The sequence below is a fragment of the Patiria miniata genome, unplaced genomic scaffold (assembly GCF_015706575.1).
Source record: "Patiria miniata isolate m_02_andy unplaced genomic scaffold, ASM1570657v1 HiC_scaffold_3, whole genome shotgun sequence".
Lineage (NCBI taxonomy): Eukaryota > Metazoa > Echinodermata > Asteroidea > Valvatida > Asterinidae > Patiria > Patiria miniata.
The window spans coordinates 25,100,577-25,112,208 of NW_024037069.1; the positions used below are offsets into that span (position 1 = coordinate 25,100,577).

General features: G+C 40.8%; 1 protein-coding gene and 1 long non-coding RNA gene across 2 annotated transcripts; one reads left to right on the forward strand and one right to left on the reverse strand.

Annotated features, from left to right (window-relative positions):
• Window positions 1–1,106: 1,106 nt before the first annotated feature.
• LOC119737574 lies at window positions 1,107–2,770 on the reverse strand. Its single transcript, XR_005272391.1, has 3 exons — window positions 2,603–2,770; window positions 1,917–1,970; window positions 1,107–1,338 (listed from the first exon to the last, which is right to left on the reverse strand). It is a non-coding gene; the product is annotated as an uncharacterized LOC119737574 (long non-coding RNA).
• Window positions 2,771–2,818: 48 nt separating this feature from the next.
• On the forward strand, window positions 2,819–10,613 carry LOC119737573 (39S ribosomal protein L38, mitochondrial-like). The gene is made up of 8 exons (XM_038212028.1): window positions 2,819–2,990; window positions 4,659–4,790; window positions 4,950–5,158; window positions 5,890–5,962; window positions 7,172–7,217; window positions 7,345–7,503; window positions 8,508–8,644; window positions 9,775–10,613. Exons 1-8 carry the CDS (start codon window positions 2,873–2,875, stop codon window positions 9,945–9,947), a joined length of 1,047 nt encoding a protein of 348 aa, XP_038067956.1. The 5' UTR covers window positions 2,819–2,872; the 3' UTR covers window positions 9,948–10,613.
• The last annotated feature ends 1,019 nt before the right edge of the window (window positions 10,614–11,632 follow it).

An 11,632-nucleotide genomic window follows, 5' to 3' on the forward strand; every position in this document is an offset into this window, starting at 1 on the left:
GGTGGGTACTATTTTGCTTTTATGTGTCCTCATTATACATTGGTGTCCTCCATAATTTGCCGTGGTGCCCTTTATCATTTGCCTTGGTGCAATTTCCCCATTCCTTGGTGCTCCTTGGTACAAAAATTTTAGGACGCGCGGCAATAGAGGGCGCTGTTGTACCTTCCGTGTTAATTTGAAAAAAAAATTAAAAAGTTGACGCGCATGATTAAAATTGACGCGCGCGCTGACCAGAGACCGAGTGGGACAGGCAAAATGTCGCACTTTGAACCCTACATTTATAGAAGGACTTATGGTGGAATCCGGCGACCAGAATTAGAATCTGTTACTGCAGTGGTGTCACGCTTACATGCATGCATTCTTAAAGACGAGGCTGCATGCATTCTTAAAGACGAAGTGCGCACGCATTATTACTAATTACTAATTTGGGAGGCTAATCATCCTTACTCGCAGCTGGAATGCTGAATTGCAAAGGACGCGGCTACAACGTGGTCGGGCCGCTGGCACGTAAAGGCACCTATGGCTGCCGGCCACATCGACCCATATATGACCACGGAGCACAGCCTGAGATCTAAAGTGTTTGATTTTTTTGGAGGGAGGAAAACCGGGGGGGGCCCGGAGAAAAACCCTCGTGGCACAGGAGAGAACCAACGCACAACTCTACTCACATGCGATCCGCGGCCAGGATTCGAGCCGTGGTCACCTTGGTGAGAGGCGAGTGCTTTACGCACACCCATGCCACCTTGGTATTCCTATTGGTCGAAGGAGTCCGGAGTGCGCACCTACTCCCCTAGCGCGACTTGCGCGAGCCTGATGCCACCGCAGAAAATGGCTGCCGCCGGATTTGTCTATTTTTTTATTAGCCTGTTTGAGATATGAGGGCCACAATAGGAGGGCGCTGTTTGGCTTGGTATATGCAAAAGAGTTTACCCAAATCAAACAGCGCCCCCTTTTATGCCTACCATATCTCAAATAGGCTAATTAAACGGGCAAGGTTGCAGCAGTTGGTCCAGTGCCAATAGAGGTGTATTCTAATGGAGGCTAGGGTAGTTGGGATAACAGTAGGAAACTGTACATTATCAGCCTACCCCTCTAAAGCCGTCTTCTGATGCCTGTATTTATAAAAAAAAATAAGATACTAGGTCTGTGATCCACTGTTCCCGACAGTGACATCTAGTGTCAATTGCTGATTTCCAGTCCTTGTCCATTTTGCACTCTTCTCTCTCTCTCTTCTCTTCCCAGCCATCACGATTCCTTCTTCGTATCCCCGTCAGGTTTCTTCTCAAGCTTCTTGGCGGAATCCTTGAGATTATCGACCAGCTTCTTCATATCTGGCACCTGCAACGTGATGTTGATGACGAGATTCAGGGATTTATCGAATGGACATCTTTTTGTTTACTTGTTTTTGTTTTCTGTTGCTTGTTTGTCTTTTTTAAGGGCAAAGGAAAACAAAAAAGAAATTATTATAGAATTTTTTTTCCAATTTCAATAACATTTATTTTCATCAAAAGCAAAGTAAAAGTATCATGAGAACAAAAAGTAGTTGTATTAGGAGGGAGGCATGATTTGAAAAAGCTGAAGCTGATAGGGACATGGCATGCCTATACTTAAATGCAAAACTGTAAAAAACGACTTCAAAGAATTTAAAGAAAACAGACAAATCAATCACAAACTACAAATGAAACACAAACAATAACCACAGACTGACTGACGAACACACAGACAACAGGGGTCAAAGATTTGATCTTTTTAATCCAATGCCTATTTGGGAAACATGTTCACTATCTTTGCTTTCTCTCCTTTTTTGTTGGACACGGAGATCTTAGTTTTTTACCTCAGCAAATCTGAACAGTGATTCCCATTTTAGAATAAAAATGCTACAAATTCCCATTGTACCTGGATGCTTGTATAATTACCTCATAATTCTGTGACAGGTAGATACCCACTGCAGTCCCAGACGCAAACCCCAACTGTAAAAAAAAAAAAAAAAATTCAATTTACAAAATCCATTAACTGATTAAATTTGATTCCTTTGATAGCAGACTAAAAGTCATCTGAATTCTGAACACTTGCACCCTGCGATTGTGTTGTTAATAGGCGCCTTTCTTTTTAGTCCTTTGAGTGTTTTAATCATTTTAAAATGACATCTGCACCCTTAACATAACAATAAGTCTTCTTTGAAAATTTAATCAATTTTTCTTACACATTTTTTCTGTTGATGCCATGCAAATCGATGTCATTTTAAGTACTTATGGAGAATCGCAGTGACTGCTTTATTTTCATGTTGCATTTGTGTCGTCTTCATCATTGTCTCTACCCTAAACCCCCACCCCCCAAAAACTTCCCTTTAAAAACACAAAACACTGCTCTCTTCTATTCCTATTGGTTTCAAACATTGCTAATTAGTTGGGTGAGCCCAATCGTGAAGGGCGATTATTCCATGGTCAAATTACCTAAAGTGGATTTTTAATTTTCGAACAGGGCCCGTAACTTGCATGATGTAATATAGCAAGTGCAGTTGCATGACAAACATGACAAATCATATGCATTTTGTCATGTTTGTTTAGGCCTGGCTATACGAACGATTTTTTTTTTCACTTACCAAAAAGGCAAACATTTTGCCTGATTTCAGTCAGTCAGTGAACACAACAATACAAGCAACCCAACGTGAAATACGTACACTAATAGTCTGAAGGGTTAATTTCTGCCCAATTTGTCAATATCTTGCAAAACTTTTCCACTTTTCCACATTCACACTGTAGCAGGACCGACAAACACAATTACAAAAGTGTGTAATTCCCCTTTTTTCGATGATGCGCATCATGCTGATTTATAACAGCGCCACCAAGCGTTTGTGAAGGTTAAAATCAAGATGGCTGCGCCCGTGAGACATTTCTGCCGTCAGTTTTCAAGGCTTACGTGCCTTGTAAGAAGACAGCCTAATATACAGGATATTGCAAGTTGTCACACAGGTCATCCTTACGCTGGAGGTATGAGAGTTGCTTTTTTTGTGATTATGCTGATTGAAGTTTACTGTTTGTTGCGGAATTGCGTGATGTCGATCGATGTGATGTTGTGTGTGTCACTGCTGTGTGGGGTGGGGCGGGGGATTTTCCGGGCGGGGGGGGGGGGGGGGGGCGGTGAATTCGCTAGGATGGGAAAGAATGTAGACTGAAGTATCCACACACCAATTCTTTGGTTGTGTACAAAGTCTGGAGGGTCGAGTACATTTTCAAAAAAAATTCTAACAAAATTAGAAATGGAGTAATTACAGAATACCCCGCCATGCGCCACTCGGAAATACACCCCTAAATTATCTGGCTACGAGGTTGGAATCACTGGAAAAGAAACAATTCAAGTCCATGCAAGCAACGCGGATACTGAGTGGGGGTCCATTATTTGAGAACGAAGCAGCAGCACAAAAGTAATGGGAGTTGCTGAAAAAAATTCTAAGTCCAAACCAACCACCCTGTTGGCGGCTACGCGGATACGGAGTGGGAGTCCCCTTGAATATGCTTGAGAACGAAGCAACACAAAAGGAATGGGAGTTGCTGAAAAAATTCTAAGTCCAAACCAACTACCCTGTTGGCGGCTTCGCGGTTACGAAGTAGGAGTGCAATGGAGCATGACGCATAGTACATACAAGTAGCGCTGAGAATGTTTATTGAGGTCAACCAACCGTGACCTCGTAGCCGGCTACGAGGTGGATAGATCGAGTGGCGGGGTATTCTGCAATTGTGCCTTATTAGAAATGAATGGGAGGTTAAATTTGCATTCAGTCATTTGTCAGTTCTTGACGTTTGTCAGGCGCGCGGCCGCGGGGCGGCTGGCCATACAAACATGAGGTCACCTGGAGGTCATGAACTGAACAAAGCATATTCAAAATCTGCATGGAGGAACATTTTCGCGACGATATTCGTGGGAGATAATGACTGAAAGTCGTCTTTTGGTCAGATGGATGAAAATTTTTGGATAAAAGAACGTTTTTTTCAAAAAGGTATGAGTTACTCTACGACTAGGAACCTCAAGTTTGGAAATTTCTGTCCTGGATGAGAAGATAATATCGACCAAAATCGGTAGCAAAATCGCTACATCAGAGTTTAGCGTTTACGGGAGCATTGGCTGTCTGGCCGTACTACAGAGCTTGCGATAGTACTGTACGGCCAGATGCAGTCAGGCTAGGCTACACCATGTGAATGAAATAGAAAATAAGAATGTTTCTCAGTCCAAGATTCATGTCTTTTTCAACTATTACTTTTTGGAAACGTAGAAAACCAAGAACTGAATAAGTAAGGTATTTTCATCTCTGCAGGCAACTGAATTAAAATGTCACCCTGAAAATATAATCATTATTTCAATATAATAAAATAAAAACTAAAATTATATACAATATGAAATAGGCTTTTTGTCAGGCCATTTTTTTTTTTACATATAGACCTACATGTATTTTTAATTGGCAACTCATTGACTTAAAAGTTGAGATTCTCTTTCAGAAAGTCGATTTTTGTATCTGCAAAAAAGAAGGAACCAGGCACTGGGCATTTTCGGTATAGCGGGCACCCCGACATCCATCTCAGACCTATCCCAATCTCAGTTTAGGCTGGCTACTGACTTGAAATGTAACGGCCAATGAAGAGAAATTTCTGTACTATTTTTAGCATCAGCAGGTATCGACATTGGTCTTCCAATCTCGCAAACGTCTGGCAAGGATGTCCTGAGAGAGAGATTAGCCAGGAACAGACAAAACAAGAGTAGTGCCGAGCTGGAGAAAGCTGCCAGGCATAGAACATGTGAGTAGATAGGGTCGCTGATATTTTGCTTCACCAGAAAACAGACGTCACGCTTTGTTTACTCATGCACTTTCCTATGGGAGCCAGGTGAAGATGAGAGCCACCAAGCTCCTAGATATCTTTTACAAATCTTTTTTGTGTAATTTGTTTTCCCCACAGTACAAGTCCCACTGGATGAAGTGAAGCAGGAATGGGAGCTGACCAGCGCCCCCTATCATCTCCGACGCATCGCTCATCATTACGGCATCTTCAGGGATCTCTTTGATAGGGCCGACTTTCTTCCGCAAGTCACGCTCAGGATCTCCTATGATGTGCAAGAGGACGTGACCGTGCCGGTCCATTCCGGCAATTTTGTGGCACCAACTGAGGTGAGTCGATTGGGTGATTATCAAGAATTTTTCACAAGTGTTTAAGTAATTGTTATGCTGACCACTTAGAAAAAAAAAACAATTTCAAGTATTTTTGACTTGGTGCATTATAGTAATTTCAAAGGTGAACAAAGAAATTGACTGGGGTGGGGTTCGAACCTTGGACCTCAGGATAACCGTTCCGGTGCTCTACCAACTAAGCTATCCAGCCATAATGTTGGCGGTTCCCCAGTTTATCAAGGTGCCTTAGTCAGGAGCCATAAACGTGTATGCCATGTAGCCAGCGATCATGCCCAAAGTCACGATGCTAGCAGCATTAGCAACCCTGCAAAACCTGAAAAAGCAACGAAAACACCTACAAAGCATCGCACTGAACTGCAGTGGATATGCAGCTGCAAATATCTCAATGACAAACCTTTCGTCATAAACCACAAAGGTCTGTTAGTTGTCATCAAGATTGCTTTACATGTACATTAATTCTATTAACACCAGAACAGCTGAAAAGAGTGATGGAATTGGATGAAATTAAGATTTGACCTCTCATATCGCTAGGCCCTATACAGCCCAGCCACAATACTCTTAATGCCCATTGAATTTTTGACCTTTTATTTCCGCTTGAAAACTCAGAAAGGTTCCCAGTAAAAGTTAGCAGAGAGGTAAAGGTTAGTATTTTGTGAAATTATAACAATAATTGTAGTAATTTTCTTTCATTTCATTAATATCCCATGCAGGCTTTTCAAGCACCAGCTGTCTTCTTCGATAGTCCTGAAGACAACCTGTGGACGTTGTTACTAGCTAACCCAGGTAAGAAGGAACTGAAACCTGCAAAATGAATGAATCGCAGCCAAGCCAGTTTTTAGAATCAATACTGAAAGACTATAGATTCACAAAGCATCAGCATAAGCGAGCTTCAGTCAGCAAATATGTTTTCTGATGTTGCTTTAAAATGAAAAAGAAGGGCGTCCAAGTTGCTGAGGTGTTGGGATAACAAACACGGGGTGCCCAAAACTGTGTATTCAAAAGATGGTCATACATCCCTATGGGGTCCATGCACAGTACCCCTCAACGGTAAAGAAAGGGAGAGTTGGGGGAGACCACTGGGAGAGACATTCAAAGTTCAAATGCATCACCGATGACGCATGATGCTCACAATGTGGTTGTTGTGCACACTCAGAATAAAATAAGTTTCGCATGCTTAGCGTTATACATGTGCAAACCGGTACGTGCCACAGAGCTATATTAAATTTACGTTACGTTACGTTTTCCTTGACTGTTGCCGTCGTTGGGGGGACCCGAGGGCAGAAGAAGCTGCAGTCCTCCTCCATGCTGGTCTGTCAGCGGCCTGCACTAGGAGTTCTGACATAGTCATGTTTGTCCATTCTTTTACGTTGTCAAACCAGCTCTTCCGTTGTCACCCTCGCCTTCGTCCTCCCTCGACAGTGCCCTGCATGATAGTCTTGCAAAGACTATTATGCCGCGTGACGTGGCCGAACCACTTCAGCTTCCGTCGCTTCATGGTGGCAAGAAGAGGTTCCTGGGGATTCCTGGGGTTCCTTATTAAATTACTAGAGCGCTAACTCCTCATTCTTGAGCAAGGAGACGCTTTGAAGCCGCCCTGGGTGCAGACATTTTGAATTCATGTGCGTGTTTGTAGAACATAATGTAATTAGATGGTTTGAATTTTGAAAGTGTACTCTACATGCAACGCGCAAGTAGAACATACGCAAACAACTTGAGCACGTCATGACAGTTAAAAAATGCAGATATGCAAATAGCCTGTCCACAGTGGTCAAAAAGCACCCACTCTTGTTCACGAACGGAGCCTTTGATAAAAACTTAAAGAACTTGGTTTGTCAAAGCAACTAAACTGCACTTGTGAAAGTCTAGTACTTCACACCATCCACACCATGCTCTGCAGTAAAACCATTACCACTCGAAAAAAGAAAAAAAAAATCAAAATTTGAGGCAACTTGGTAGCTCTTAAAGTGTATTCTTTTTTATTTACTTCCATAGATGGGCACTTGCTGGATAACAACAAGGAGTATATTCATTGGTTGGTGTAAGTAAAGTATTTCCTAAAATTGATATTTTAGTGTCAAACTTTTGGTCAAACTTTTCTCTAACTCATTTTGTTTTGCGTTAGCGTTGCCCTGTTTAATGTTCAATACTTTTGTTTTATTAAACAGAGGCAACATCCCTGGTAACCAGCTGGGTCAAGGCGATGAGATATTTGATTACCTGCCACCGTTCCCGGCGCAGGGCACCGGTTACCATCGCTTTGTGTTTGTACTCTTTCAGCAAGACGGCAGGGTTGACTACAGCAATGCGGCAGTCAGTCTGCCATGGTAGGTGTATTTTTTTTGGGGGGGGGCATGCTGGTCCCAGAGGGCCAGCGTAATGTCCTCTTTATATCTATCTCACTGACTGACTGACTGACCTTTCAGGTGTGAGCCGGGCAGTGCTATCATATAGGATTACCTCGTAATGCCAGTGAATTAGCTAAATCCGGCCCATTGTGTAGACCACAAACATGAGCAGACTTCCAGTGAACAGCCATTCTGAATCATTTGAATAGAAGTTTTGTGCACTCTAGAACCGGTTCTACTAGGCTTGCCTTGACCTGTTATATCAGTACATGTGAAGCAAACTTTTATTTTTAGTTTTAGATTTATTTGCACAATATTTGAAAACAATATTTGACTGCAGTGATGTTGGGCATACGTGTAGCCTTGTTGTTCACCCTCTTGGGCACGTGGCAGGCTTGGCTTGCCTTGGGTTGTATAATGCATGTCTCCCAGTTGTAAGAAACATGATCATACATCACAAAAGTCAACACTTGTTTATTGGTGAATATAATGCCACAAAGTTTTGCAAAAGCATCCAACTTTCATTTCTGGTTTCTTATATAAGCCAGGCTTCGTTTGGCACACCCAGTTGTCAGAATTTTTTTTCCAAGTTGAAAGACAAACTCCTTTTTTTTCACAATTCATTTGAATATTTTGTCACTTGATTTGAGACTGGACTTGTATTGTGACTTGTGATCGACTTGTGATTGACTTGTGATGGATTTGTGATTAACTTGTGATCAGCTTGTGATTGACTTGTGATTTTCTTGTAATTGACTTCTGATTAACTTGTGATTGTCTTGTGATCGACTTGTGATTAACTTGCGATTGACTTGTGATTTTCTTGTAATTGACTTCTGATTAGCTTGTTATTGACTTGGGATTTACTTGTAAAGTCGCGCTGACTTGCACACAAACTTAAATAAATTGTATTTATTACTTAGTGTACATTTTTTGCAGTCACAGTGTGACTTTTATTACCACTATGTCTAAATTTTTTGCAGTCGCAAACTACAAGAGAGAACATTTGAGACGTTAGAGTTCTACAGGCAGTACCAGGACATGATCACACCGGCTGGGTTGGCATTCTTCCAATGTCGTTGGGACTCCTCCGTGAGAGAGACTTTCCACCACACACTTGGTAAGATGTGCACATGATCACCTTGAAGTCCTCGTCTTGCATCCAGGGATGTAGTCAAGTCCATCACAAGTCCCTGCAAGTCCATCACAAGTCCTCCAGTCCCAATTCAACTCACAAGCTATTCAAAGGAGCTTTGACAAAGGCATTCCTTTGTTAGTGTTTAGTGCTCATCCACTGTTACTTGTGACTGGACTTGTGTTTGACTCATGATTTACTTGGGACTGGACTTGTGATGGACTCGACTACATCCCTGCTTACATGCCTGTCATCTGATTGGTGGGTTGTTGATCATGTTCATTGAATTATTCATCCCAACTCACAGCCCGGCCGCTCCGCAAAAATAGAAGTGCAGTAAATAGAAATTCAATTGCATGGCCAAACTATTGTTGCGCTGTAACACAGCTCTGATGGCTCTGAAGATGAAAATTTATTCAGGCGTAGTACGAAGCAAATAATGAAAATTGTACATTCGTGCAAAGGAAAAAAATTATTTTATTCAGTGAGAGATGGAATGTACAATTCCACTCGATGAACATTCCATCTTTCACCTCATGAAATTATTCTTGCCATTGCACTCATAAATATTGGTTGTTTGTAAACCGTCTCAAATATAAACATATGTCATCACGAAATGAGAACAAAGTCGGAAATTGCCATGTACAGTGGGGCAAAGCCAAAATTTGAAGGGGGGCTTGATTTGTTTCCAGGTGAACCTCTATATGTAAATCCTGTTCTACCTTTCCTATTGTTTTTGTTCTGCAAAACATCTTTAAAACCAATTTTCATCCCCTTTTGTTGTTTGATTGTTCATTCACTGTAATACAACAGTGGGATTTCTAAATGCTGTTTTCTCTAAAAATTAGTTTTACAACTTCAATGAAGTTGGCGGTCCATATTTCTGTTACTAAACCCTGTTACCCTAAAATGTTGTATACCATTGGAAAGCTCTTGTTCTGCAAATATCTTAATTCTTGAAAAGTTTCACTTTATACGCTCATTTTGTGATGATGGGTAACATACCTTGCTGGTATTTGAAGATATATCTCATGAAACTCTTACAGTGGCACTGTTACAATTTCATCTGTTGTTTGTAATACCAAATCTCCAAGTTTTGTCTTGTTCCTCGCCAGGTATGCGCGAACCAATCTTTGAGTATGACCACCCTAAGCAGTACATTGCCGAGCAGAAGAAGTTCCCCCACAAGAAGCCCTTGCAGTACCTCTTGAAGTACATGCCCAAGGACAAGAGGGCCAAGATCAGAGGCTTCTGGCCCAATTTCCCTGACAGGAGACTTCGAGATTAAGAGGAACGGGGAAGAAAAGAACACTAGACGGAACCATTAAGCACAGCCCGACGGGCACATGGGCAGCGACATGTGTACCTCTTCAGTGCTAGTGCATGTTCCAGCTGTGCGCATCATGTCGGACCTGTGGAGTACATGTAATGGGTGCCCCATACACAAAAAAAACATGCATTACTTAAGTCACACATGCAACTTTTTCATGGATGTTTTTGGTGTTTTTTTTTACTTGACAGATTGAAGATAGTCATAACACAACAATTTGTATTCCAAAATCATGTTGTTTATTATTCATATTACTGTTATCTTGAAGTTTTATATGATACAATTTTGGTCAATATAACACACAAAAATCTGTTATATACATGCACACTTTGGGGCTCCAAATAATTAGTTAATAGTTAATGTGAGCAATGAGCTGCTTCTATACATGTACAAAGAAGCAAGTTTTTTTTTTGAACATTTGAAAATATTTCAAAGATTTTCAATAGATAAGAATATCCTATGCAGTATATTGAGTTCAAAGCTGCTTTCAGCAGGAAAATAAACACCTTTCCAGGTCATTCTTCAAAATATTTTATGTGACCTGGCACACCACGAAAGATGAAAATAAATATAAGGATTGAGATGTCAGATTAAATATTCCCCAATGAGTAATTATTATTTAAAGGATGCAAATTTCAGGTGTCATATTTAGTTGTTGAGTAAAGGCAAGGCAATTTAATATGATGCTGTTGCATGTTCAGAACATGCCTGATTTTCAATCGTTGTTGGCTACATGCATACATATACTTCTATATAGGCATAGAGTACATGTACACTTCATTTTAAATGTATACATGTGTTTGACACGTGCCATGGTACGTGGGCTTGAACCCTGATGGGGAACATGGTGCTTGTGTTCTTGGGCAAGACACTTTACTACAATTGCTTTTCTCCATTCAAGAGGATAAATGGGTACCTGTGAAGGTAAAGACCAGAATGCCTTGATATCGAGCTGCCGCAGAAACTGGTCTCATGGCCTGATGAACAGGGGTAATAAAATTGTGATGCGTTTTGAGACCTTTGACATATAAGCGCTATATAAGCACTGCTTTGTATACATGTACATATCGTATCTCGGATAACACTATTATACAATCTAACATTTATTGCTTTTTTTCAAGGTGATTCTTGATGAACTTTTATATTCAAGTTTTGGAAATTTTGGAAATTTCGCAGGTCCATATTTAAGGTATTTACAGTTTACCCAAAGCAATCTAAATTACCATTGCCTATGGCTTTCAACATTGGTAATCCTATTTCAAACATTTGGGCCAAGGTTAGACTTAATCAAGTCTAATTCACAAGTCAGTCAATCAGGTACCAAGAGTATAGGATGGCCCCCGTGGGACAAGCCAAAAAACAAACAAAAATGAAACTTTTTTTAGGACTTTTCCATGTTCTGCAGATGTTCAAACACAACATGGAGAAAAGAGAGAAAAAAAGGGTCGCTAGTACATATGCTGTCCCCTTACATGTTCATCAATATATATTCACGTTTTATACAATTTTTAATGTACACCATTGTACATGTACGTGTTGTTTAACAAGTTCCCCAGAATTGTATTACTATATTACACTTGATCTGAAAAAGTTATTTACATACATTTACATATACCTGACCATAAATATTCAAATATATTATT